General features: G+C 43.1%; 2 protein-coding genes across 2 annotated transcripts in view; both read left to right on the top strand.

Moving 5' to 3' along the window:
- LOC110532912 (acetylcholinesterase-like) overlaps positions 1–7,072 on the top strand; it is a 29,621-nt gene extending 22,549 nt beyond the window's left edge. The window contains exon 11 of the mRNA XM_036987330.1: positions 3,725–7,072. Within this exon, the coding sequence (XP_036843225.1) occupies positions 3,725–3,846 (122 nt within the window). The 3' untranslated portion in view covers positions 3,847–7,072. The remainder of the gene's footprint in view (positions 1–3,724) is intronic.
- Positions 7,073–15,989: 8,917 nt separating this feature from the next.
- LOC110531453 (cilia- and flagella-associated protein 251) lies at positions 15,990–24,306 on the top strand. Its single transcript, XM_036987329.1, has 7 exons — positions 15,990–16,488; positions 18,901–19,234; positions 19,843–19,982; positions 22,550–22,643; positions 22,783–22,929; positions 23,226–23,343; positions 23,580–24,306. Exons 2-7 carry the CDS (start codon positions 18,971–18,973, stop codon positions 23,678–23,680), a joined length of 864 nt encoding a protein of 287 aa, XP_036843224.1. The 5' UTR covers positions 15,990–16,488; positions 18,901–18,970; the 3' UTR covers positions 23,681–24,306.
- Positions 24,307–26,079: the final 1,773 nt, after the last annotated feature.

Genomic DNA, 26,079 nt, shown 5'->3' with positions numbered 1-26,079 from the left:
GCTGTAGCGGAGCTTCCAGAAACTAGCGGGCCTGCTAGTGATAGCGGTGGAGCCAGCACCTCCACACGTGGAGATGTATCCACTCAGTCAACTAGGCCTTATCTGCCACCCACAGCAACAGTCTTCTATGGACCAGTTAATGCCAAAGTCTATGCCTGTAGCAAAACAAGGCTAAATTGATATTGCATTAGCTAAAAGGATTGCCACCAATTTCCAGTCATTTTCAATCGTGGAGGACAGAGGTTTTAGAAATTATAGCAATAGTCTAAATCCAATGTACACAATTCCAAGCAGGAAACCCTTTTAAAATCACTTATTCCACAACTGTTCGAGAGCACACAGGCTTCAGTGCGGAAAGAGTCCAAAAAGCTACTGCAGTTTGCCAATTTATATGTTGAGGCGGTTTCTTGAGTTAAAGGATGCCATCATCTCTACCCTGGCCATTGTCAATGCACCTGTTGATGCTCTGACCCAAGAGGAATAGGAGGTGGTGGAGGAGGAGTGCAGAGTCCTGGAACCCTTTGAGCTGGTCACTGTGGAGGTCAGTGGAGAGAGATACAGTAAGCAGTTATTACTACATCATTATTTAATCCAGTATTATATATGAATATGAGCAGTAGATGGGAATGTAGTATCAGTAGACAAAGCATGAACCTGAACTAATAAGTTACTCTTCTCTCTTTTCAGCTATGTGGCAGCCTCACAAATGATACTCCTGTGTCAGGGTCTGCAGCGAATCACAGCCAGCCGCCAGAGAGAAGCAAATGTAACCACAGGACATGTGACAGATTTATTGGAGACCCAATGTTCATCAATGGACAGAAAGTTCCACAGAATGGAATATAATCACGTGCTATCACAAATCGCTGCACTTGACCCCGGTGTAAGAAGTTAGCCTTCAGTGATGCCAGAGTGATTGATGAGGCTCTTCAAAGAATAACCTCAGCAGCAGGGAGGGACAGCCCCAGCAGTCAGCTGGCTCAGGCACCAGGGCAACAGGAAGAAGAGGGATCAGATGGAGCAGAAGCACCAGCAGTAGTGCCACAAACGTCTGCTGTTTGGATGCTGTTTGACGAGAGAGTAACTGGGGATGCAACACGAAGGAATCCCTCAGCAGATGCCATAATGGAGGTCCGATCCTATTTGGAGGAGCCCCTCCCCCAAAGATCTGCAGAACCTCTGAGCTGGTGGAAGAACAAGGCCTCTTGTCTACCCACGGCTTACTAAAGTCATGACAGGGAGACTCTTGATAGTGGCCACATCCGTTCCCTCTGAGAGGGTCTTCTCAAAAACGGGACAAATAATTACTGAGAGAAGAAACCACATCAGCCCTTCGAAAGTGAGGCAGCTTGCATTTCTGAATGCAAATCTCTCATAAAAGCTAAATATGGTCAGCATTGCTGTGTGCTGCTGGTTATAACATGGCAATAAAGAAGAGAGAGAAAAGAGGGACCAGTTTAATGTTTTCAGTGGGATGCTGCAGTTTTGCACATTGTTACTTATTTTTCTTTGATATGGTGCAATATTCTATTACGCTGTTCAGATTGTATTAGTTTTGAATTGTTACATTTATATGCACTTTGTTTATATACATTAAAAAGTTGTACTTTAAATGCAAATGTTTAATAGCATTATTTTTCATAACAAACCAATGCATTTTAAAATACATTGTGGTTAAGGTAGAGTATGATTTCATTTACTAATTTAATTAGAATTGTTTTAACACCAATCCTAGTCAAACTATCATCTTTCATTTATAACTCTTATACAGTGGGGAGAACAAGTATTTGATACACTGCCGATTTTGCAGGTTTTCCTACTTACAAAGCATGTAGAGGTCTATTTTTATCATAGGTACACTTCAACTGTGAGAGATGGAATCTAAAACAAAAATCCAGAAAATCATTGTATGATTTTTAAGTAATTAATTTGCATTTTATTGCATGACATCAGTATTTGATCACCTACCAACCAGTAAGAATTCCGGCTCTCACAGACCTGTTAGTTTTTCTTTAAGAAGCCCTCCTGTTCTCCACTCATTACCTGTATTAACTACACCTGTTTGAACTTGTTACCTGTATAAAAGACCCCTGTCCACACACTCAATCAAACAGACTCCAACCTCTCCACAATGGCCAAGACCAGAAATCTGTGTAAGGACATCAGGGATAAAATTGTAGACCTGCACAAGGCTGGGATGGGCTACAGGACAATAGGCAAGCAGCTTGGTGAGAAGGCAACAACTGTTGGTGCAATTATTAGAAAATGGAAGAAGTTCAAGATGACGGTCAATCACCCTCGGTCTGGGGCTCCATGCAAGATCTCACCTCGTGGGGCATCAATGATCACGAGGAAGGTGAGGGATCAGCCCAGAATTACACGGCAGGACCTGGTCAATGACCTGAAGAGAGCTGGGACCACAGTCTCAAAGAAAACCATTAGTAACACACTACGCTGTCATGGATTAAAATCCTGCAGCGCACGCAAGGTCCCCCTGCTCAAGCCAGCGCATGTCCAGGCCCGTCTGAAGTTTGCCAATGACCATCTGGATGATCCAGTGGAGGAATGGGAGAAGGTCATGTGGTCTGATGAGTCAAAAATAGAGCTTTTTGGTCTAAACTCCACTCGCCGTGTTTGGAGGAAGAAGAAGGATGAGTACAACCCCAAGAACACCATCCCAACCGTGAAGCATGGAGTTGGAAACATCATTCTTTGGGGATGCTTTTCTGCAAAGGGGACAGGACGACTGCACCGTATTGAGGGGAGGATGGATGGGGCCATGTATCGCAAGATCTTGGCCAACAACCTCCTTCCCTCAGTAAGAGCATTGAAGATGGGTCGTGGCTGGGTCTTCCAGAATGACAACGACCCGAAACACACAGCCAGGGCAACTATGGAGTGGCTCCGTAAGAAGCATCTCAAGGTCCTGGAGTGGCCTAGCCAGTGTCCAGACCTGAACCCAATAGAAAATCTTTGGAGGGAGCTGAAAGTCCGTACTGCCCAGCGACAGCCACGAAACCTGAAGGATCTGGAGAAGGTCTGTATGGAGGAGTAGGCCAAAATCCCTGCTGCAGTGTGTGCAAACCTGCTCAAGAACTGCAGGAAACGTATGATCTCTGTAATAGCAAACAAAGGTTTCTGTACCAAATATTAAGTTCTGCTTTTCTGATGTATCAAATACTAATGTCATCAAATAAAATGCAATTTAATTACTTAAAAATCATACAGTATGATTTTCTGGATTTTTGTTTGAGATACCGTCTCACACAGTTGAAGTGTACCTATGATTAAAAAAAATACAGTCCTCTACATGCTTTGTAAGTAGAAAAACCTGCAAAATCGGCAGTTTATCAAATACTTGTTCTCCCCACTATATTTAATCTCCCCTTCATTCCCTCCTCCTTTGTCACTATTCCCTCCTCCGTCGTCAGTATTCCCTCTTGTCAGTATTCCCTCCTCCTTCCTCAGTATTCCTTCCGTCTTCATCAGTATTCCCTCCGTCAGTATTCCCTCCTCCGTCGTCAGTATGTGTTAATGTTAGAGATCTGTGTGAAACATGTCTGTAATCCTCTGACCCTAACCTATGACCTCTGGTCAGAAAAACAGGGTCTCCCACCCTGGGTTCCTCTCTGACTGATAGTGTGCGATTCGATCTGTGGGTGAGAGTGGTAACTCTGTCTTTCACTTGTAGTAATATCTCTCTCGCTCCCTTTCTCCTCCCCAGATAACATAGACGAGGCGGAGCGTCAGTGGAAGGTGGAGTTCCATCGCTGGTCCTCCTACATGATGCATTGGAAGAGCCAGTTCGACCATTACAGCAAGCAGGAGCGCTGCACTGACCTCTGAGGAGAGGAGAGAGAGAGATGCCGACCATGTCCTTCCATATTATCCTACATGTCTTCATGTGATATGTTGAGGCTGTTATATTTAACTCAATGTGTTTTTTCTGGTTTCCATTGCAGAGGTTATAGCAGGTCTATAAGACTATTCATCAGACAGGAGTTATGGAAGGAGATGGTCATTGATGAAGAGTTTGAATAGGTGTGTGTTTGTGTGTGTGGTACGACTGAACCTCTGGGTCCCACCCACCTCATTTTTTTTTTTTTTTTTAAAACTTTTTTACTATTTTCCAGTTGATACAAATTTCACGATCTGCTCATTTGAAATGATCTTTATTTAAAACAGCTAGTGTTGTCTGTCTATGTATCTGTTCACTTGTCTTGATCTCAAATATTCTTCCCTCTGGTTATATAGTGCTGTTCATTGTATCTCTGTGTAGTGTCTTCTGCTGTCTCAAATTGTGCACCACTTGGCTCTGGTCAAAGTAGTGTACTAGGAAGAGTACTACATAGGGAATAGAGTGTGATTTGGGATTGAGTCTGTGTGGGTCCAAATGTAAAACCTAAAACCATTGATCAACTGTTATGTTAGTCTAGGAATCTGGAGCCATGTAAATCCCTGTGTTCTGGGTTAGAAAATAACTGCACTGAAACTGTGTGTGTGTGTGTTACATGTCCATCTTGATGATCACTGCTTTGGTATTGGTTTTCAATCCATAGTGTGTTTATGAACTGTGTATGCACTTGTCTGCATATATTCACATATCTCTGTCAATCGCCTATATGTAGCTAAACTAACCCCTCGTATGCCAGTACACCTACTGTTTGTTTTAGTGCGTATTATTATATTTTGTGTGTGTGTGTATGTGTACTGCTGATGTTGTCTCTGTACCAACGGTTGATGTGTTTCTCTCCTCCATCCCCCTCTCCATCTATCCCTCCTCCTCTCTTCTATTCCTATCTCGCTCCCTCCCATCTTTCTCTCTATTCCTATACATCTCTCTCCCCACTTTTTCCACCTCACTGTTTCTTATCTCTCCATCTCTCTCTCTCTCTTCCATCCATCTCTCCGTGTCCCCAGAGGATGAACGTTCTCGTTAGTCTAATGGAGGCTGAAGTAATTCACTCAGAGCGTGGGTGTGTGTGTGTGTGTGTGTAATTCACTTAGAGCGTGTGTGAAACAGCAGGATGCTGCGTCTGCCTTTTACTGGCTATGAGACTGACAGGCCTGGCTGTGCTGTATACTGCGGTGGCTGGGTTTGAAGGAGAGAGAGGGTGGAGGAGTAGAGAGTGGAATAGGGGTGAGATGAGAGAGAGATCAGGTAGAGGGGAAGGAGAGAGCGAGAGATGGAGGAACAAAGAGATAGAGAGGGATAGAAAAATTATAAAACAGGGTTCTGTGCTCCTCCTGTCTGTACCACAGTTATTGATCTTTAATGGGACATATGCATAATACCTCTGTGTGGGTTTTGATTCCTCTCTTTCAGTATGTTATTTTACTGTTACACTTGCATGCTTCAGGTTTACACCAACTACTGTGTCAGTATAATGGACTGTTGTGAGTTTGGCTGCTCTCTTGAGGGCTTTGTGATAAGTATGTCAGCCTGACTGACTGTGTATGTTTACTGTCAGTCTGAACCTCTGTCCACCTCTGTCTGTATAACTCTACAGCTGTCTGTCTGTCTCTTCGTATGTCTGTCTGTGTCCATCTGTGTGATGGTGTGTGACGTCGTCTATTTGTGATGTCATATGTGCGTGATGTCATATTGATTTGAACTCGCGTCCGTTGACACTGTGGAAGAAATCAGGATCAGCCTTGTGATTGGTCAGTGGGTCTTTCTGTGAAGCATTGTGATTGGTTTATTTACCTGGCATGTAGAACTCCTATTTAATGACTGGAGTAGAGTAGTCTAGCTTTAAAAATAAAATATATAATGTATATTGAAAAGAATTGTAAAAAGTGAAAGACTGTCTGTAATTACTTAGATACTGGATGAGTCCCAAATGGCCTCTATTCCGATAGGGCCCTAGTCAAAGATAGTGGGCCCTGGTCAAAAAGTAGTGCACTACGTAGGGAATAGGATGCTATTTGGGACATGCCCACTTTGTTTGACTGAAAATAATGCATGTGTGTATCACAGGAGGTTAGTGTTAACCTTAAATGGGGAGGACGGGCTCGTGGTCATGATTGGAGCGGAATAGGTGGAATGGTACCAAACACATGGTTTCCAGGTCTTTGATGCCATTCCATTTGCTTCGTTCCCGACATTATTGTGAGCCGTTCTGCCCTCTGCAGCCTCCTGTGGTGTGTATGAATGGTTGTGTGCGTGAGTGTTCCGATGATGAGTGAGTGACAGCTGCTCAAGCACCTCTTGTCCATTAAAGAGGGCCTGCTTAACCTTTCTCCTCCAATAATATCCCCTGATGCATGTGCCGAGCACCCACCCCCTTTCTCTGTATTCTACTCCAAATGTATGACTGTTATTTTCTGTAGCGATATATTCCCTGATGTACTGATTTGTATTTTGATGATTATTACGATTATTACGACTACTATAGCTTTGAGATTAGAGTTGACGTGAGCAATAATATAAAACATATGATGAAAATATATTTGATATTTAAATGCATTGACATTTATTGTGTGATGATGATGGATGGATATTATTACCATTAACAATGAAAGGGAGGCTAATACCTGGATAAGTGTGTGTGTGTGTGTGTGTGTGTGTGTGACATCCTTTGATTTGAATTGTTGTATTTTTTTTCTTATGTTCTATATATTTTTCTGATTTATTTATCTTTTGTTATATACTTTTTTTTTTAAATCCAACAGTATTACTACAGTCTACTAGTACATAGAGTATACTATAATGGTATACACAGTATAGACAGTATACTAGTACTAGAGTATTACTACAGTATACTAGTATATAGATTATGACCCTGGCCATGACCCCACTCTCCGAGGGTGTCTCAGAGGTAGTTGGGAATGCAAAAAACACATTTCCAATTTGGACAACTATAAGCACCGAACAAATTATTATTATGTTTATACAGTATAGTATTTACTGTATACTAGTACTACTACTACTCCTGCATCCTCATTTGTTATGGTCACTAGTACTTTAAATAATACATTAGAATGGCTTTTGTAGAAGTATGTATTCATGAATGCCAGCTTGTTGTTTGTGAAATTGCAACAAAATAAAGACACCTTGCTGCTGATCAGTCATACTGAGTATCTCTCTTTCTCTGCTCTCGCCTCTCTCTTTCCTTACTCTCTCTCGGTCTCTCTCTCTCCTCTCTTACCTGTCATACAGAATCATATCATTATGTTATAGTATATTACATCTCTTTTTCTCCATCTCTCTGTCTCAGGTTTGTACTGCTGAAGCAGATTGCGCGATAGAAAGGTAAAGTTAAGGGGCCTCCAGAGTGGCACAGTGGTCTAAGGCATCGCAGTGCTTGAGGCAGGGATGTCCTTGTCCCATCACGCTCTAGCGACTCCTTGTGGCAGGCAGACTTTGGTCGCACGCTGACTTCGGTCACCAGTTGTGTGAATATATACAGTATATACAGTGGGGCAAAAAAGTATTTAGTCAGCCACCAATTGTGCAAGTTCTCCCACTTAAAAAGATGAGAGAGGCCTGTAATTTTCATCAATAACAAAAGTTTATCTCAATACTTTGTTATATATCCTTTGTTGGCAATGACAGAAGTCAAACGTTTTCTGTAAGTCTTCACAAGGTTTTCACACACTGTTGCTGATATTTTGGCCCATTCCTCCATGCAGTCGTCTTTCAGCATGACAATGATCCCAAACACACCGCCCAGGCAACGAAGGAGTGGCTTCGTAAGAAGCATTTCAAGGTCCTGGAGTGGCCTAGCCAGTCTCCAGATCTCAACCCCATAGAAAATCTTTGGATGGAGTTGAAAGTCCGTGTTGCCCAGCAACAGCCCCAAAACATCACTGCTCTAGAGGAGATCTGCATGGAGGAATGGGCCAAAATACCAGCAACCGTGTGTGAAAACCTTGTGAAGACTTACAGAAAACGTTTGACCTCTGTTATATACCCTTTGTTGGCAATGACAAAGTATTGAGACAAACTTTTGTTATTGACCAAATACTTATTTCCCACCATAATTTGCAAAAAAAAACATTCAAAATCCTACAATGTGATTTTCTGGATTTTTTTGTCTCATTTTGTCTGTCATAGTTGAAGTGTACCTATGATGAAAATTACAGGCCTCTCTCATCTTTTTAAGTGGGAGAACTTGCACAATTGGTGGCTGACTAAATACTTTTTTGCCCCACTGTATATGTGTAAAGGTAATTTACGATTGAGCCGACATATGTATTCAGACCCCTCAACTTTTTCCACATTTTGTTAAGTTACAGCCTGTGTGCTGAGGGTTGTTGTCCTGTTGGAAGGTGACCCTTCGCCCCAGTCTGAGGTCCTCAGCACTCTGGAGCAGGTTTTCATCAAGGATCTCGCTGTACTTTGCTCCGTTCATATTTCACTCGATCCTGACTAGTCTCCCAGTCCCCGCTGCCAAATAACATCCCCACAGCATGTTGCTGCCACCACCATGCTTCACAGCAGAGATGGTGCCAGGTTTCCTCCAGACGTGATGCTTGGCAGTCAGGCCAAAGAGTTCAATCTTGGTTTCACCAGAGAATCTTGTTTCTCATGGTCTGACAGTCTTTAAGTGCCTTTTGGCAAACTCCAAGGGGGCTTTTATGTGCCTTTTACTGAGGAGTGGCTTCCGTCTGGCCAACACCATAAAGGCCTGAAGGCCTGCCGTGCACTGTCACCTGTGGGACCTTATATAGACATCTAAACGAAACATCTAAACTAAAGGTCATTGTCCTTTTGAAAAACAAATAATAGTTCCACTAAGCCAAAACCAGATGGGATGTCGTATCGTAGCAGACTGCTGTGGTAACCATGCTGGTTAAGTGTGCCTTGAATTCTAAATAAATCCACAAAAAAAGATATATGTATATTTGTCACGTGACAAATACCTTTACAGTGAAATACTTACTTACAAGTCCTTAACCAGCAATGCAGTTTTAAGAAAATACCCCCCCCCCTCCCCCAAAAAAAAGTAAGAGATAAGAATAACAAATAATTGAAGAGCAGCAGTAAATAACAATAGCGGGGCTATATACGGGGGTACCGGTACAGAGTCAATGTGCGGGGGGCACCGGTGTGGAGGTAATTATGTACATGTAGGTAAAGTTATTAAAGTGGCTATGCATAGATAATAACGGAGAGTAAGTACCAGCAGTATGGGGGGGGGGGCAATGCAAATAGTCTGGGTAGCCATTTGATTAGCTGTTCAGGAGTCTTATGGCTTGTGGGTAGAAGCCTCTTGGACCTAGACTTGGTCCTCCGGTCCTGCTTGCCATGCGGTAGCAGAGAGAACAGTCTATGACTGGGGTGGCTGGGGTTTTTGACACCGCCTGGTGTAGAGGTCCTGGGTGGCAGGAAGCTTGGCCCTGGTGATGTACTGGGCCGTACGCACTACCCTCTGTGGCGCCTTGCTTCGGAGGCCGAGCAGTTGCCGTATCGGGCAGTGATGCAACCCGTCAGGATGCTCTCGATGGTGCAGCTGTAAAACCTTTTGAGGATCTGAGGACCCATGCCAAATCTTTTCAGTCTCCTGAGGGGAATAGATTTTGTCATACCCTCACACCAAGGAACTTGAAGCGCTCAATCCACTCCAGTACAGCCCCGTTGATGAGAATGGGGGCCTGCAAGGTTCTCCTTTGCCTGTAGTCCACAATCATCTCCTTTGTCTTGATCATGTTGAGGGAGAGGTTGTTGTCCTTGCACCACATGGTCAAGTCTCTGTCCTCCTAATAGGCTGTCTCATTGTTGTCGGTGATCAGGCCTACCACTGTTGTCTTCAGCAAACTTAATGATGGTGTCTGGCAGTCATGAGTGAACAGGGAGTACAGGAGGGGACAGAGCACGCACGCACCCCTGAGGGACCCCCGTGTTGAGGATCAGCGTGGTGGATGTGTTGTTACCTACCCTTACTACCTGGGGGCGGCCCGTCAGGAAGTCCAGGATCCAGTTGCAGAGGGAGGTGTTTAGTCCCAGGATCCTTAGCTTAGTGATGCGCTTTGTGGGCACTATGGTGTTGAACATTGAGCTGTAGCCAATGAATAGCATTCTCACATAGGTGTTCCTTTTGTCCAGGTGGAAAAGGGCAGTGTGGAGTGCAATAGAGATTGCATCATCTGTGGATCTGTTGATGCGGTATACAAATTGGACTGGGTCTAGGGTTTCTTGGATAATGGTGTTAATGTGAGCCATGCCTTTCAAAGCATTTCATGGCTACAGATGTGAGTGCTACGGATCGGTAGTCATTTAGGTAGGTTACCTTAGCGATCTTGGGCACAGGGACTGTGGTGGTGTGCTTGAAACATGTTGGTATTACAGACTCAGACAGGGGGAGGTTGAAAATGTCAGTGAAGACTTGCCAGTTGGTTAGCGCATGCTCGGAGTACACGTCCTGGTAATCCGTCTGGCCCAGCGGCCTTGTGAATGTTGAGTAGGGCATAGCGGGAGGGCATAGCGGGATTTCTTATCAGCTTCTGGGTTAGAGTCCCGCTCCTTGAAAGTGTCAGCTCTACCCTTTAGCTCAGTGCGAATGTTGCCTGTAATCCATGGCTTCTGGTTGGGGTATGTACGTACAGTCACTGTGGGGACGACGTCCTCAATGCACTTATTGATAAAGACAGTGACTGATGTGGTGTACTCCTCAATGCCATCGGAGGAATCCCGGAACATATTCCAGTCTGTGCTAGCAAAACAGTCCTGTAGTTTAACATCTGCTTCATCTGACTACTTTTTTTTATGGACCGAGTCACTGGTGCTTCTTGCTTTAATTTTTGCTTGTAAGCAGGAATCAGGAGGATAGAGTTATGGTCAGATTTGCCAAATGGAGGGAGAGAGAGAGTATTGTACGTGTCTCTGTGTGTGGAGTAAAGGTGGTCTAGAATGTTTATTCCCTCTGGTTGCACATTTAACATGCTGATAGAAATAAGGTAAAACTGATTTAATTTTCCCTGCATTAAAGTCTCCGGCCACTAGGAGCAGCGGCTCTGGATCAACGTTTTCCTGTTTGCTTATTTCCTTATACAGCTGGCTGAGTGCTGTCTTAGTGCCGGCATCTGTCTGTGGTGGTAAATAAACAGCCACGAAAAGTATAGCTGAGAACTCTCTAGGCAAGTCGTGTGGCCTGCAATTTATCACAATATACTCTACTTCAGGCGAGCAAAATCTAGAGACTTCCTTATATTTTGTGCACTAGGTGTCGTTACCAAATATGCAGAATACAGCTCATTGAGTGTGGTTTAAGTGCCAGCATCGGCCCTATGTAGACAGCTATTAAAAATACAAATGAAAACTCTAGGTAGATAGTGTGGTCTACAGCTTATCATGAGATACTCTTAGATATCATGCACCAGCTGTTGTTTACATAAACGCATAGGCCCCCGCCCCATGTCTTACCAGAGGCTGCTGTTCTGTCCTGCTGATAGAGTATATAACCCACCAGCTGTATGTTCTTAATGTCATCGTTCAGCCACAGCTCGGTAAAACACAAGATATTACAGTTTTTAATCTCCCGTTGGTAGGATATACTTGCTTTCAATTTGTCCCATTTATTTTCCAGCGATTGAACGTTAGCTAGCAGAACGGAAGGAAAGGGCAGAGTAGTCACTCGTCGCCTGATCCTCACAAGGCATCCGATCTCTTTCTGCGAAACCTACATTTCCTTTTCCAGCAAATCACGGGGATCTGGGCCTGGTTGGGTGTCAGTAGTATATCCCTCGCATCCGACTCATTGAAAAATAACTCTTCGTCCAACTTGAGGTGAGTTCTGATCTCCAGAAGCTCTTTTCGATCATAAGAGACGGTAGCAGCAACATTATACACAAAACAAGTAACGTACATCGCGAAAAGACAAACAAAATAGCATGGTTGGTTAAGAGCCGATAAGATCACTGATAGTTTCATCAGCAAAGCACCTCCACACCATCATACCTCCTCCTCCATGCTTCACGGTGAGAACCACACCTATGGAGATCATACCTTCCCCTACTCTGCGTCTCACAAAGACATAACGGTTGGAACCAAAATCTCAAATTTGGACTCATCAGACCAAAGGACAGATATCCACCGGTCTAATGTCCATTGCTCGTGTTTCTTGACCCAAGCAAGTCTCTTCTTGTTATTGGTGACCTTCATTAGTGGTTTCTTTGCAGTAATTAGACCATGAAGGCCTGATTCACGCAGTCTCCTCTGAACAGTTGATGTTGATGTCTGTTACTTGAACTCTGTAAAACATTTAATTGGGCGGCAATTTCTGAGGTGCAGGCAATTTCTGAGGTGCACTCTAATGAACTTGTCCTCTGCAGCAGAGGTAACTCTGGGTCGTCCTTTCTTGTGGCGGTCCTCATGAGAGCCAGTTTCATAATAGCGCTTGATGGTTTTTGCGACTGCACTGGAAGAAACTATTTTCCGGATTGACTGAAATGCATGTCTCAAAGTAATGATGGACTGTTGTTTCTCTTTGCTTAAATGATCTGTTCTTGACATTTTATGGACTTGGTCTTTTACCAAATAGGGCTATCTTCTGTATACCGCCCCTACCTTGTCACAACACTACTGTTTGGCTCAAACGCATTAAGTAGGAAATTAATTCCACAAATTAACTTTTAACAATGCACACCTGTTAATTGAAATGCATTCCAGGTGACTACCTCATGAAGCTAGTTGAGAGAATGCCAAGAATTTGCAAAGCTGTCATCAAGGGTGGCTATAAAATATATTTTGATTTGTTTAACACTTTTTTGGTTACTACATGATTCTATATGTGTTTTTTCATAGTTTTGATGTCTTCACTATTATTCTACAATGTAGAAATAGTAAAAATTAAAAACCCTGGAATGAGTAGGTGTCCAAACTTTGGACTGGTACTGTATATATTCACTGACTCCGACATTGCTCGTCCTAATATTTCTATGTATCTTAATTGCATTCTTTTACTTTTAGATTTGTGTATTGTTAGACATTACTGCACTGTTGGAGGTAGGAACACAAACATTTCGCTACACCTGCAATAACATCTGCTAAATAAATTCAGCAAAGAAAGAAACGTCCTTTTTTCAGGACCCTGTCTTTCAAAGATAATTCGTAAAAATCAAAATAACTTCACAGATCTTCATTGTAAATGGTTTAAACACTGTTTCCCAAGCTTGTTCAATGAACCATAAACAATTAATGAACATGCACCTGTGGAACGGTCGTTAAGACACTAACAGCTTACAGACGGTAGGCAATTAAGGTCACAGTTATGAAAATGTAAGACACTAAAGAGGCCTTTCTACCGACTCTGAAAAACACCAAAAGAAAGATTCCCAGGGTCCCTGCTCATCTGTGTGAATGTGCCTTAGGCATGCTGCAAGGAGGCATGAGGACTGCAGATGTGGCCAGGGCACAATGTCCGTACTGTGAGACGCCTAAGACAGCGCTACAGGGAGACAGGACGGACAGCTGATCATCCTCGCAGTGGCAGACCACGTGTAACAACACCTGCACAGGATCGGTACATCCGAACATCACACCTGCGGGACAGGTACAGGATGGCAACAACAACTGCCCGAGTTACACCAGGAATGCACAATCCCTCCATCAGTGCTCAGACTGTCCGCAATAGGCTGAGAGAGGCTGGACTGAGGGCTTGTAGTCCTGTTGTAAGGCAGGTCCTCACCAGACATCACCGGCAACAACGTCGCCTATGAGCACAAACCCACCGTCGCTGGACCAGACAGGACTGGCAAAAAGTGCTCTTCACTGACGAGTCTCGGTTTTGTCTCATCAGTGGTGATGGTCAGATTCAAGTTTATCGTCGAAGGAATGAGCGTTACACCGAGGCCTGTACTCTGGAGCGGGATCGATTTGGAGGTGGAGGGTCCGTCATGGTCTGGGGCGGTGTCTCACAGCATCATCGGACTGAGCTTGTCATTGCAGGCAATCTCAACACGTGCGTTACAGGGAAGACATCCTACTCTTCCTGCAGGCTCATCCTGAGATGACCCTCCAGCATGACAATGCCACCAGCCATAGTGCTTGTTCTGTGTGTGATTTCCTGCAAGACAGGAATGTCAGTGTTCTGCCATGGCCAGCAAAGAGCCCGGATCTCAATCCCATTGAGCACATCTGGGACCTGTTGGATCGGAGGGTGAGGGCTAGGGCCATTCCCCCCCAGAAATGTCCGGAAACTTGCAGGTGCCTTGGTTGAAGAGTGGGGTAACATCTCACAGCAAGAACTGGCAAATCTGGTGCAGTCCATGAGGAGGAGATGCACTGCAGTACTTAATGCAGCTGGTGGCCACACCAGATACTGACTGTTACTTTAGATTTTGACCCCCCCTTTGTTCAGGGACACATTATTCAATTTCTGTGGAACTTGTTCAGTTTATGTCTCAGTTCTTGAATCTTGTTATGTTCATACAAATATTTACACATGTTAAGTTTGCTGAAAATAAACACAGTTGACAGTGAGAGGACATTTCTTTTTTTGATGAGTTTATGTGTATGTGACCAATAAAATTGTATTTGATTTTAGTCTCTCTCTCTGACGTGTGATACAGAGTCATTTTAGATTTATGTTAACTCTCATATTGAATTACATTGGATAATTTGTGAGGAAAATGTCACAACAGACTGATATCCCAAATCATATTGCCTACAGTCTATACAACCCAGTATACTGTATATCTTTACTGTGGAAGGTCAATTTTTGCTAAACGCAAATTGTGGCTCTCGAGTGGTGCAGCGGTCTAAGGCACTACATCTCAGTGTAAGAGGCATCACTAGAGACCCTGGTTTGATTCCAGGCTGTATCACAACTGGTGGTGATTGGGAGTCCCATAGGGTGACGCACAACTGGCCCAGCGTCGTCTGGGGTAGGCTGTCATTGTGCATAAAGAGTTTGTTCTTAACGGACTTGCCTGGTTAAATTAAAAGTATTGCTGAGTCTACCAAAATCATAAGCTTCACTGTGATATGTTTTTATTCAATCTTTATTTAACTAGGAAAGTCAGAACAAATTCTTACTTACAGTGCCAGCCTACCCTGGTGACACTGGGCCAACCAATTGCACACCGCCCTATGGGACTCCCAATCATGACCAGATGACATTCAGCCTGGATTCGTACCAGGTGATATTCGTATAGTGACGCATCTTGCACTGAGATGCAGTGCCTTAGACCACTACGCCACTCAGGAGCCTGACTGCGCTGTACAAGTATTGTACAAGTATTCATTTTCCCTCTGACTGCAAAATATACTAAGTACATGTACAAGACAAAATACCTCTTTAACACATTTAACCTCTTCCAGTTTCTAATAAATTACAATCTATCAATTTTGCATGTTTCGTAAAGGAGGTTGTAGTGTCTTGGTTTGGCCACAAGACGGCAGTGTAAGCACAGAAATAGAGGATTACGTGAGAAATCACCCTTAATAAGGCCTAAAACTGTTCCTGTCTTGTCACACACATACACGCACACACACACACACCAGTCATCGTAAATCATCTCCACTACGATGACATAATGACATTTAACTAATCCCTTGGTTTTAGAGGGATTTAAACCAAATCATTAATAAAGATAATAGATTACATGCAAATAAATCAGCCCCATGTGAAAGAATTCAAATTGTGGCGAGAATCACAATAGTTAGACCTAAACTTCTGCAGAAAAAATAAACTGCATTAGAATCACAAATGTATTCACTTTCAGAATATATTTAATCGATGTATTTTCACCTTACATCGACTAGCATAAACAGAGTAAAGTATTTACACCCTATTGCATAACCTGCCTAGAGCCATAATAATTTCAACATCGAATTATTAGTGTGCATATATTATCAACTTGTAAAGATTTGCTGGCGTGTGACTTCTTGCCCAAATACTAATGGTACAAAGGGAATAGCCTACGAAGTTACTAAACACAGTTCACTAACAATTGTCTGTGTTCTCCTTGCTGTCATCTCCATGTCAATCAGAATTTAAAGTCACCCAATCAAATGTACTTTCTTCAGTTCGGTTGAATGTCAGTAGTCCAGTAAAAACGGTGAAATTGGATACCTAGCAATTTTTCGTTACTTCTTCAGACGTCATTTCTCTCCACCCCTCGTCTCTCTGGCTCCCTGTGTGTCCTTACCGAAAAGCCGTGAAATTCCTGAAGGTTTACACTTTTGTTTTTATTGTTTTGGCGCACAAATTAGTGGATTTTCTTGGCTACTAAAAACCGTTAGGCTACTAATGTAACTGCGCCACTTGTAACAAACGATCATTTCAATCATAACCGCAGAACACACGTTGGATAGTCTTGCAGTTCAACGCCCTACTCCGGTTAAAGTGAACAAGAAATTCAGAATGAAAGAACCAGGGAATGAACATAAGGGTGGAAAGTAAGGAGGGAGAGGAGGAAGGAGAATAAAGGGAAACTAGGAAGATTGTTTTGGCTCAAGGAAGAGATATAAAGTTATGTGGGCACAATCATCGTCTCCCACGGTTTGACAGGTCAAGAAGTTTCTACTCCCGGGGGAATTTGGTAAGTGATTATGATAGCTATTGGGTTACACAATCGATCACTGGCTAACTAAACAGTATACTTATGTCCTACTTCTCTCGATACGTGTCATGTGTCACTTCTCGTTTTCTCTAGGCTTCCCCTAGACCTACACACTCACTTACTGTCGCCTTTCTGGTATTTCAGTCTTGAAAACACTTTTCCTTGATTTAACTTTATTTATGTGATTATGCAGTCTTGCACTGTACACACTTCCGATCAAATGTTATTGGTCGCATACACATATTTAGCAGATGTTATTGCAGGGTGTAGCGAAGTGATTGTGTTCCTAGCTCCAACGGTGCAGTGATACCTAACAATACACACACATCTAAAAGTAAAATAATGGAATTAAGAAATATTAGGACGAGCAATGTCAGAGTCCGTAGTATACATATAAATGTTTACGCTGAAAAAAATTAACGCAGCATGCAACAATTAACGATTTTACACTTCATATAAGGAAAACAGTCAATTGAAATTAATTCATTAGGCCCTAATCTACGGATTCCACATGACTGGGCAGGGGTATAGCCATGGGTGGGCATGTTGCATCATACCCAAGACCCGAGGCTGTAATCGCTGCCAAGATGCTACAATAAAGTACTGAGAAATGGGTCTGAATACGTATGTAAATGTAATATTTCAATTTTTTATTTTTTTTATAAATTTGCTCAAATTTAATCAAAATCTGTTTTGCTTCATCATTATGGGGTATTGTGTGTAGATTGATGAGCGGGGGAACAATTTAATACATTTCAGAATAAGGCTGTAACATAACAAAATGTGGAAAAAGTCAAGGGGTCTGAATCATTTCCAAATGCATATATATATATATATATATATACATACACACACTACCGTTCAAAAGTTTGGGGTCACTTAGAAATGTCCTTGTTTTTGAAAGAAAAGCACATTTTTGGTCCGTTAAAATAACATCAAATTAATCAGAAATACAGTGTAGACATTGTTAATGTTGTAAATTACTAGTGTAGCTAGAAACTGATGATTTTTAAAGTTATCTACATAGGCGTACAGAGGCCCATTATCAGCAACCATCACTCCGGTGTTCTAATGGCACGTTGTGTTAGCTAATCCAAGTTTGTCATTTTAAAAGGCTAATTGATCATTAGAAAACCCTTTTGCAATTAATTATGTTAGCACAGCTGAAAACTGTTGTTCTGATTTAAAGAAGCAATAAAACTGGACTTCTTTAGACTAGTTGAGTATCTGGAGCATCAGAATTTGTGGGTTTGATTACAGGCTCAAAATGGCCAGAAACAAAGTACTTTCTTCTGAAACTCGTCAGTCTGTTCTTGTTCTGAGAAATTAAGGCTATTCCATGTGCGAAATTGCCAAGAAACTGAAGATCTCGTACAACGCTGTGTACTACTCCCTTCACAGAACAGTGCAAACTGGCCCTAACCAGAATGAAAAGGAGTGGGAGGCCCCGGGGCACAAATGAGCAAGAGGACAAGTACATTAGAGTGTCTAGTTTGAGAAATAGATGCCTCACAAGTCCTCAGCTGGTAGCTTCATTAAATAGTACCCGCAAAACACCAGTCTCAACGTCAACAGTGAAGAGGTGACTCTGGGATGCTGGCCTTCTAGGCAGAGTTCCTCTGTCCAGTGTCTGTGTTATTTTGTCCATCTTAATCTTTTCTTTTTATTGGCCAGTCTGAGATATGGCTTTTTCTTTGCAACTCTGCCTAGAAGGCCAGCATCCTGGATTCACCTCTTCACTGTTGACGTTGAGGCTAGTGTTTAGTACTTTAAAGTATTTTTACTTAAGTACTTTACACTACTGCTGTTGCCACATAATAGACACTGTTAGCATAGTATCATTAGTACCTTGGAACTCTTGATATTAGTTTTCCAAGGATTCAGTATGTTCCATGTCAATTTTCCATGGTGACCGAGTGGTGCAGCAGTCTAAGGCACTGCATCTCAGTGCTCAAGACGTCACTACATACGCTGGTTCGACTCCAGGCTGTATCACAACCAGCCGTGATTGGGAGTCCCATAGGGCGGCGCACAATTGGCCCAGCATTGTCCGGGTTAGGGTTTGGCCGGGGTAGGCCGTCATTGTAAATTAGAGTTTGTTCTTAACTGACTTGCCTAGTTAAAGGTAAAAAATATATATATATTTTTTAAAACAAACGTATCTTGTCTCCTCTGTTGTCACTAACTTCAAGTCATCCTAAAATGTTCCTTTGAATAATGTTTATAGCTTCTTCAAAGTCAAATTGTCTCCTTGCATATCATCATTTTGAAGTAGCAGGCCTAACACCAAGCAGTGTAATATAGTTGTTTTAACAGTAGGTTCATATTTATTCATAGCCTGTTTATAAAGTATTAATAAACAACTATTTAGTCTTTCTGTTATACCAACAGAAGTGCCCCGTCCTCCCCAGAGCAGTGTGAAATCTACCCACTCTGGAACTCTCTCCTACTGACACAAGAGATGGAGGGAGTAAAGGAGAGAGAGAGGGAGCGGGGAGAGGAGAAAGAGAGCGACGAGATGGAGGAAGAGGAGAAAGAGAGCGAGGCTGAAGAGGAAGGTGGTGAAGAGGAGGAGGATGAAGATGCAGAGGGAGCAGCGTTGGTGTGGCAGGAGGGCTCGTACGGAGAGGATGACCTGGGCCTACCCATAATGCACTGGGAGGCGCTGAGCCTGCGCATCGCCGAGCTAGAGAAACAGGAAGAGGAAAAGAGAGAGAAGACAAAGGTGTGTGTATGTGTGTCAGAGGTTACAGTTGAATGCTGTCTGGTATTTATGGATGGGGCAGGTGTTTTTGGACAGGGAGAGGAGATGGGGACATAGAGAGCAGAGGGGGATGAGGTGGGAGAAGGCAAGAGTCAGGGTTTGAATACTGTCAGTTACTTATGGATGGGGACAGGTGATGCAGTTTAGGCTTGTGATCTGTTTGTTGGAGGGAAGTGTGCTATGTGTATCAGTGAAGTTGTGTTACAAACAAACGTTTCCATGAATGGAATTTCATTAAGTCAAGTGCTCTGTTCAGTGGCTAGTTTAGCATTGAAAGCAGTGATGTAGTTCAACACAAAATAACATGGGTAAACGCTGGTCCCAGTGAATAAAGTACCGCTCCCTTTACTTTTAAAGTATGTTTCTGAAATAGAAAATAGGTGACTCAACACTCACTCAAAATAAAAAAGGTGCTGAAACAGCATTTACGTGAGTTAACACTACATCTCTGGTTGAAAGATACTACATACACAATAGTTAGTAACTAAAGTTATAGTTAGTAACTAAAGGTTTTACATACAAGGGATACCCTCCATATCTTGCTCTTCCTAAATCTAATTCATTTCTAGTCTTCCAGTGTCCTGGAACGAGGGAAGATGCTGTCCATGAGCCGGCCAGGAGAGAGAGATCGAGGGAACAGTAAAGAGAGCTGGGAGGACGGAGGAGAGGCGGAGGACTGCAATAGCCGCGTGACAGCCCTGACCGCTTGGTACGAAGCATGATGCTGTCTACGAAACATAATGTTATGATAGTGTTGTTAAACAGTACAGTCCCCAGCCAGATAGTACTGCAGCAACCCTGGATAAACATGATGTCTTTGAATACATGTTTTACAATGGTTGAATGAATAAACTACAACGACATCTTTACCAATGAATAAACTGAAACGACATCTAGACTGATGAATAAACTAAAACGACATCTTTACCAATGAATAAACTGAAACGACATCTAGACTGATGAATAAACTAAAACGACATCTTTACCAATGAATAAACTGAAACGACATCTAGACTGATGAATAAACTGAAACGACATCTAGACCGATGAATAAACTAAAACGACATCTAGACTGATGAATAAACTAAAACGACATCTAGACCGATGAATAAACTAAAACGACATCTAGACCGATGAATAAACTTAAAACGACATCTAGACCGATGAATAAACTAAAACGACATCTAGACCGATGAATAAACTAAAACGACATCTAGACCGATGAATAAACTTAAAACGACATCTAGACCGATGAATAAACTAAAACGACATCTAGACCGATGAATAAACTAAAACAACATCTTTACCGATGAATAAACTAAAACGACATCTTTACCGATGAATAAACTGAAACGACATCTAGACCGATGAATAAACTGAAACGACATCTAGACCGATGAATAAACTAAAACGACATCTAGACCGATGAATAAACTAAAACGACATCTTTACCGATGAATAAACTAAAACAACATCTAGACCGATGAATAAACTAAAACAACCTCTTTACCGATGAATAAACTAAAACGACATCTAGACCGATGAATAAACTAAAACGACATCTTTACCAATGAATAAACTGAAACGACATCTAGACCGATGAATAAACTAAAATGACATCTTTACCGATGAATAAACTAAAACGACATCTTTACCGATGAATAAACTAAAACGACATCTTTACCGATGAATAAACTAAAACGACATCTAGACCGATGAATAAACTAAAACGACATCTAGACCGATGAATAAACTAAAACGACATCTAGACCGATGAATAAACTAAAACGACATCTAGACTGATGAATAAACTAAAACGACATCTAGACCGATGAATAAACTACGTCACGCTGGTGTAAAGGATTTTGGAGACAGGCGCAGGAATACACAATAAGGGTTTTTAATACACCCTAAACAGACACGTATACAAAACACTGGGCTGTACCCAAACAAAAGAGGGCACAAATATAACATGCTAATCAGGGGAAATGGGAACCAGGTGTGTGTTATCAGACAAGACAGTCCGGGGTTGATGATAATGGAACCAGGTGTGTGTTATCACACAAGACAGTCCGGGGTTGATGATAATGGAACCGGGTGTGTGTTATCAGACAAGACAGTCCGGGGTTGATGATAATGGAACCGGGTGTGTGTTATCACACAAGACAGTCCGGGGTTGATGATAATGGAACCGGGTGTGTGTTATCAGACAAGACAGTCCGGGGTTGATGATAATGGAACCGGGTGTGTGTTATCACACAAGACAGTCCGGGGTTGATGATAATGGAACCAGGTGTGTGTTATCACACAAGACAGTCCGGGGTTGATGATAATGGAACCAGGTGTGTGTTATCACACAAGACAGTCCGGGGTTGATGATAATGGAACCAGGTGTGTGTTATCAGACAAGACAGTCCGGGGTTGATGATAATGGAACCGGGTGTGTGTTATCAGACAAGACAGTCCGGGGTTGATGATAATGGAACCAGGTGTGTGTTATCACACAAGACAGTCCGGGGTTGATGATAATGGAACCAGGTGTGTGTTATCAGACAAGACAGTCCGGGGTTGATGATAATGAATCCCGTTCAGTGAAGCCTAGAAGCCAGTAGTGATGTAGACCTCCGGAACTGGTGAACAGAATGAGCAGCAGTACCGGGGGGATCCGTGACAAATAAACTAAAACTACATCTAGACCGATGAATCAACTAAAACTACATCTAGACCGATTTACTGAAATAAAACTACATCTAGACCGATTTACTGAAATAAAACTACATCTAGACCGATTTACTGAAATAAAATTACATCTAGACCGATTTACTGAAATAAAACTACATCTAGACCGATTTACTGAAATAAAACTACATCTAGACCGATTTACTGAAATAAAACTACATCTAGACCAATTTACTGAAATAAAATTACATCTAGACCGATTTACTGAAATAAAACTACATCTAGACCGATTTACTGAAATAAAACTACATCTAGACCGATTTACTGAAATAAAACTACATCTAGACCGATTTACTGAAATAAAACTACATCTAGACCGATTTACTGAAATAAAACTACATCTAGACCGATTTACTGAAATAAAACTACATCTAGACCGATTACTAAAATAAAACTACAGTATAGACTGATTCTTGCCCACAAGGTTGTGAGTTTGTGTCTCACCTTTGACCTTTACGCTTCTCCCGCCGTTTCATCACACAAGTGGGATTTGTTTATGATTCTAACACCAACAAAAAAATGGTTCGTCCTCCTCAGTCTTTCAAATCAGATGAACCTCCAGCTGTGCTTCATCAATGACAGCGGGAGCGAAGAAGAGGAGGAGGATTCTGGGGTAACGATTTGCACAAAGGTAAGTACACCCTCAAAAGGTAAGGTCAGTCATAGGTAGAGTGCTACAACTAATATCAATCAGAAAGAAAATAAAGTTTTATTTTAATTCTAAATCTCGATCTTAAAGCACTGTCACCATTTTGTTTTGGCCACTACAGAATTCCAAAATGGTGGTAAAGAATGGTTCCAGCGTGCAGGTGTCCCAGCAGCCCCAGTCCCCAGCTGCAACCAAAAGCAAATCATCAGGCTTCAAGGCTGCGCTGAGGGCACTCAAAAACAAGCTGAGAACAGAACAGAAACAGGAGGTGAGAGAGAGTATAGGTTTAAGCAATGTGGCGCTTGCTTTCCCTTGCCTTCTGATACAATCTTTGACCTCTACTGGAGTGGTTAGGAAGGAGGGACTAAGGGCTGATCATCATACTGTCCTCGAGGCCCACAGTGTTTGGTTCTTTTGGTTTTATCCTCAGTTATCTTATATTCTGCCCTTCACTCTGTCCCCTGTGTCTCAGGGTCTAACCAGTTATTCTGCCCTTCACCATGTCCCCTGTGTCTCAGGGTCTAACCAGTTATTCTGCCCTTCACCATGTCCTCTGTGTCTCAGAGCCTAGTGTGTGGTGATCCACTGTTGAAGAATAGAAAGCGAGACCATAGTGACCTGCAGGCCTCCAGTCTCAAAGAACTCAACACTCACAGAAACTCTCTCAGTAAGGCAATACAAGGTGAGGGTCACTCGGCTAATACACTGGATATACTTTGATATTAGATATAGGCTACATTATATTTAATAGATGCAGTATATTTCACCTTTTTCATTAAGAAGTTATTACTAACCTCGTTATTTTACCTTAATTTCACCTTTGTCAAATTATCTGTTAAACACTGCCTTTGACCTTACATTTTGTGTGTGTGTGTGTGTGTGTGTGGTGTGTGTGTGTGTGTGTGTGTGTATCATCAGACCTGAGCACTGAGCTGGTGGTTCACCTCCAGGCTCGAGACCAGCTGAGGACGGAACAGGACGCCATGCTGCTGGAGGTACAGGATATGACATCACTCTGACCCAGTCCCAGGCAAGATGGGGGACGGTTTGTGCCGCAGATTTCGTACTAGAAATTCCTCTCCAGGGTTCAATCTCTATGAGAAGGCCCATCACTATAGAATCCTTCTAATCATTCTAATTCTATGGTGTCATCACATGAAATGGAATCCTGGTGTCGGTGATGTCACAATTAATCGATGACGGATTAGACGCCGCTTCTTCAAACGAAAGGATGAGTCAAATCACTGTGAAGAGACTGCATCACTCCTAAAGACTGTTGAATTGAATTGCACAGTGTTTTGTTTTTCTTTTTATACCCAGTTACCAAAACTGGTTGAAATGACATCATTACACCCAGTTTTACATTCATTATGACATCACGTCGACCAGTTTTGTTTTCCCTCTGTGTTTTTTTTGTTTGTGGGAAATCAAATGTGTATGTCTGGACTGTTAATGTTTTAGTGTTTTAGGGGGAAATAACTGGAATATTATAAGGGATTAATAAATGACCATTGCTTCCCATGGATCGATCTAGCTCTAATGTCATTGTCATCCAAATGTTGAAATGTAATGGTTGTTTGCTAGCACATTATTCAAACTATGCGTCATATTACACCAAATAAAGCTGATTCTGATTGCATAATAATCGTCTAACCACTAGGCTACCGGGGGGGGCAGGTAGACTAGTGGTTAGAGTGCAGGGGCGGCAGGTAGACTAGTGGTTAGAGTGTAGGGGCGGCAGGTAGCCTAGTGGTTAGAGTGTAGGGGCGGCAGGTAGCCTAGTGGTTAGAGTGTAGGGGCGGCAGGTAGACTAGTGGTTAGAGTGTAGGGGTGGCAGGTAGACTAGTGGTTAGAGTGCAGGGGCGGCAGGTAGACTAGTGGTTAGAGTGTAGGGGCGGCAGGTAGACTAGTGGTTAGAGTGTAGGGGTGGCAGGTAGACTAGTGGTTAGAGTGTAGGGGCGGCAGGTAGACTAGTGGTTAGAGTGTAGGGGAGACAGGTAGACTAGTGGTTAGAGTGTAGGGGAGACAGGTAGACTAGTGGTTAGAGTGTAGGGGTGGCAGGTAGACTAGTGGTTAGAGTGTAGGGGAGACAGGTAGACTAGTGGTTAGAGTGTAGGGGCGGCAGGTAGACTAGTGGTTAGAGTGTAGGGGTGGCAGGTAGACTAGTGGTTAGAGTGTAGGGGAGACAGGTAGACTAGTGGTTAGAGTGTAGGGGCGGCAGGTAGACTAGTGGTTAGAGTGTAGGGGAGACAGGTAGCCTAGTGGTTAGAGTGTAGGGGAGACAGGTAGACTAGTGGTTAGAGTGTAGGGTGGCAGGTAGACTAGTGGTTAGAGTGTAGGGGAGACAGGTAGACTAGTGGTTAGAGTGTAGGGGCGGCAGGTAAACTAGTGGTTAGAGTGTAGGGGTGGCAGGTAGACTAGTGGTTAGAGTGTAGGGGAGACAGGTAGACTAGTGGTTAGAGTGTAGGGGCGGCAGGTAGACTACTGGTTAGAGTGTAGGGGCGGCAGGTAGCCTAGTGGTTAGAGTGTAGGGGCGGCAGGTAAACTAGTGGTTAGAGTGTAGGGGCGGCAGGTAAACTAGTGGTTAGAGTGTAGGGGCGGCAGGTAGACTAGTGGTTAGAGTGCAGGGACGGCAGGTAGACTAGTGGTTAGAGTGCAGGGGCGGCAGGTAGACTAGTGGTTAGAGTGTAGGGGCGGCAGGTAGACTAGTGGTTAGAGTGCAGGGACGGCAGGTAGACTAGTGGTTAGAGTGTAGGGGCGGCAGGTAGACTAGTGGTTAGAGTGCAGGGGCGGCAGGTAGACTAGTGGTTAGAGTGTAGGGGCGGCAGGTAGACTAGTGGTTAGAGTGTAGGGGCGGCAGGTAGACTAGTGGTTAGAGTGTAGGGGCGGCAGGTAGACTGGTGGTTAGAGTGTAGGGGCGGCAGGTAGACTAGTGGTTAGAGTGTAGGGGCGGCAGGTAGACGAGTCGTTAGAGTGTACGGGTGGCAGGTAGACGAGTGGTTAGAGTGTAGGGGCGGCAGGTAGACTAGTGGTTAGAGTGTAGGGACGGCAGGTAGACTAGTGGTTAGAGTGTATGGGCGGCAGGTAGCCTAGTGGTTAGAGTGTAGGGGCGGCAGGTAGACGAGTGGTTAGAGTGTAGGGGTGGCAGGTAGACGAGTAGTTAGAGTGCAGGGGCGGCAGGTAGACTAGTGGTTAGAGTGTAGGGGTGGCAGGTAGACGAGTGGTTAGAGTGTAGGGGTGGCAGGTAGACGAGTGGTTAGAGCGTTGGGCCAGTAACTGAAAGGGTGCAAGATCAAATCTGTCATTTTGCCCCTGAACAAGGTAGTTAACCAACTGTTCCTAGGCCGTCACTGTAAATAATAATTTGTTCTTAACTGACGTGCCTGGTTACATACAGGGTTGAATAAAATAATAATAA

Source organism: Oncorhynchus mykiss, chromosome 9, assembly GCF_013265735.2.
Source record: "Oncorhynchus mykiss isolate Arlee chromosome 9, USDA_OmykA_1.1, whole genome shotgun sequence".
In the NCBI taxonomy this organism is placed as follows: domain Eukaryota; kingdom Metazoa; phylum Chordata; class Actinopteri; order Salmoniformes; family Salmonidae; genus Oncorhynchus; species Oncorhynchus mykiss.
The sequence above is the reverse complement of the archived record's forward strand: the minus strand, read 5'-3'. Positions and strand labels throughout refer to the sequence as shown.

What these genes read in the sequence shown, in the direction of transcription:
- LOC110531453 (XM_036987329.1), top strand. Translation starts at nt 18,971, where the DNA reads ATGGAGGGAGTAAAGGAGAGAGAGAGGGAGCGGGGAGAGGAGAAAGAG. An exon ending in GTGACAGCCCTGACCGCTTG is followed by an intron (nt 19,983 to 22,549) that starts GTACGAAGCATG and finishes CGTCCTCCTCAG; the next exon opens with TCTTTCAAATCAGATGAACC. An exon ending in GGGTAACGATTTGCACAAAG is followed by an intron (nt 22,644 to 22,782) that starts GTAAGTACACCC and finishes TGGCCACTACAG; the next exon opens with AATTCCAAAATGGTGGTAAA.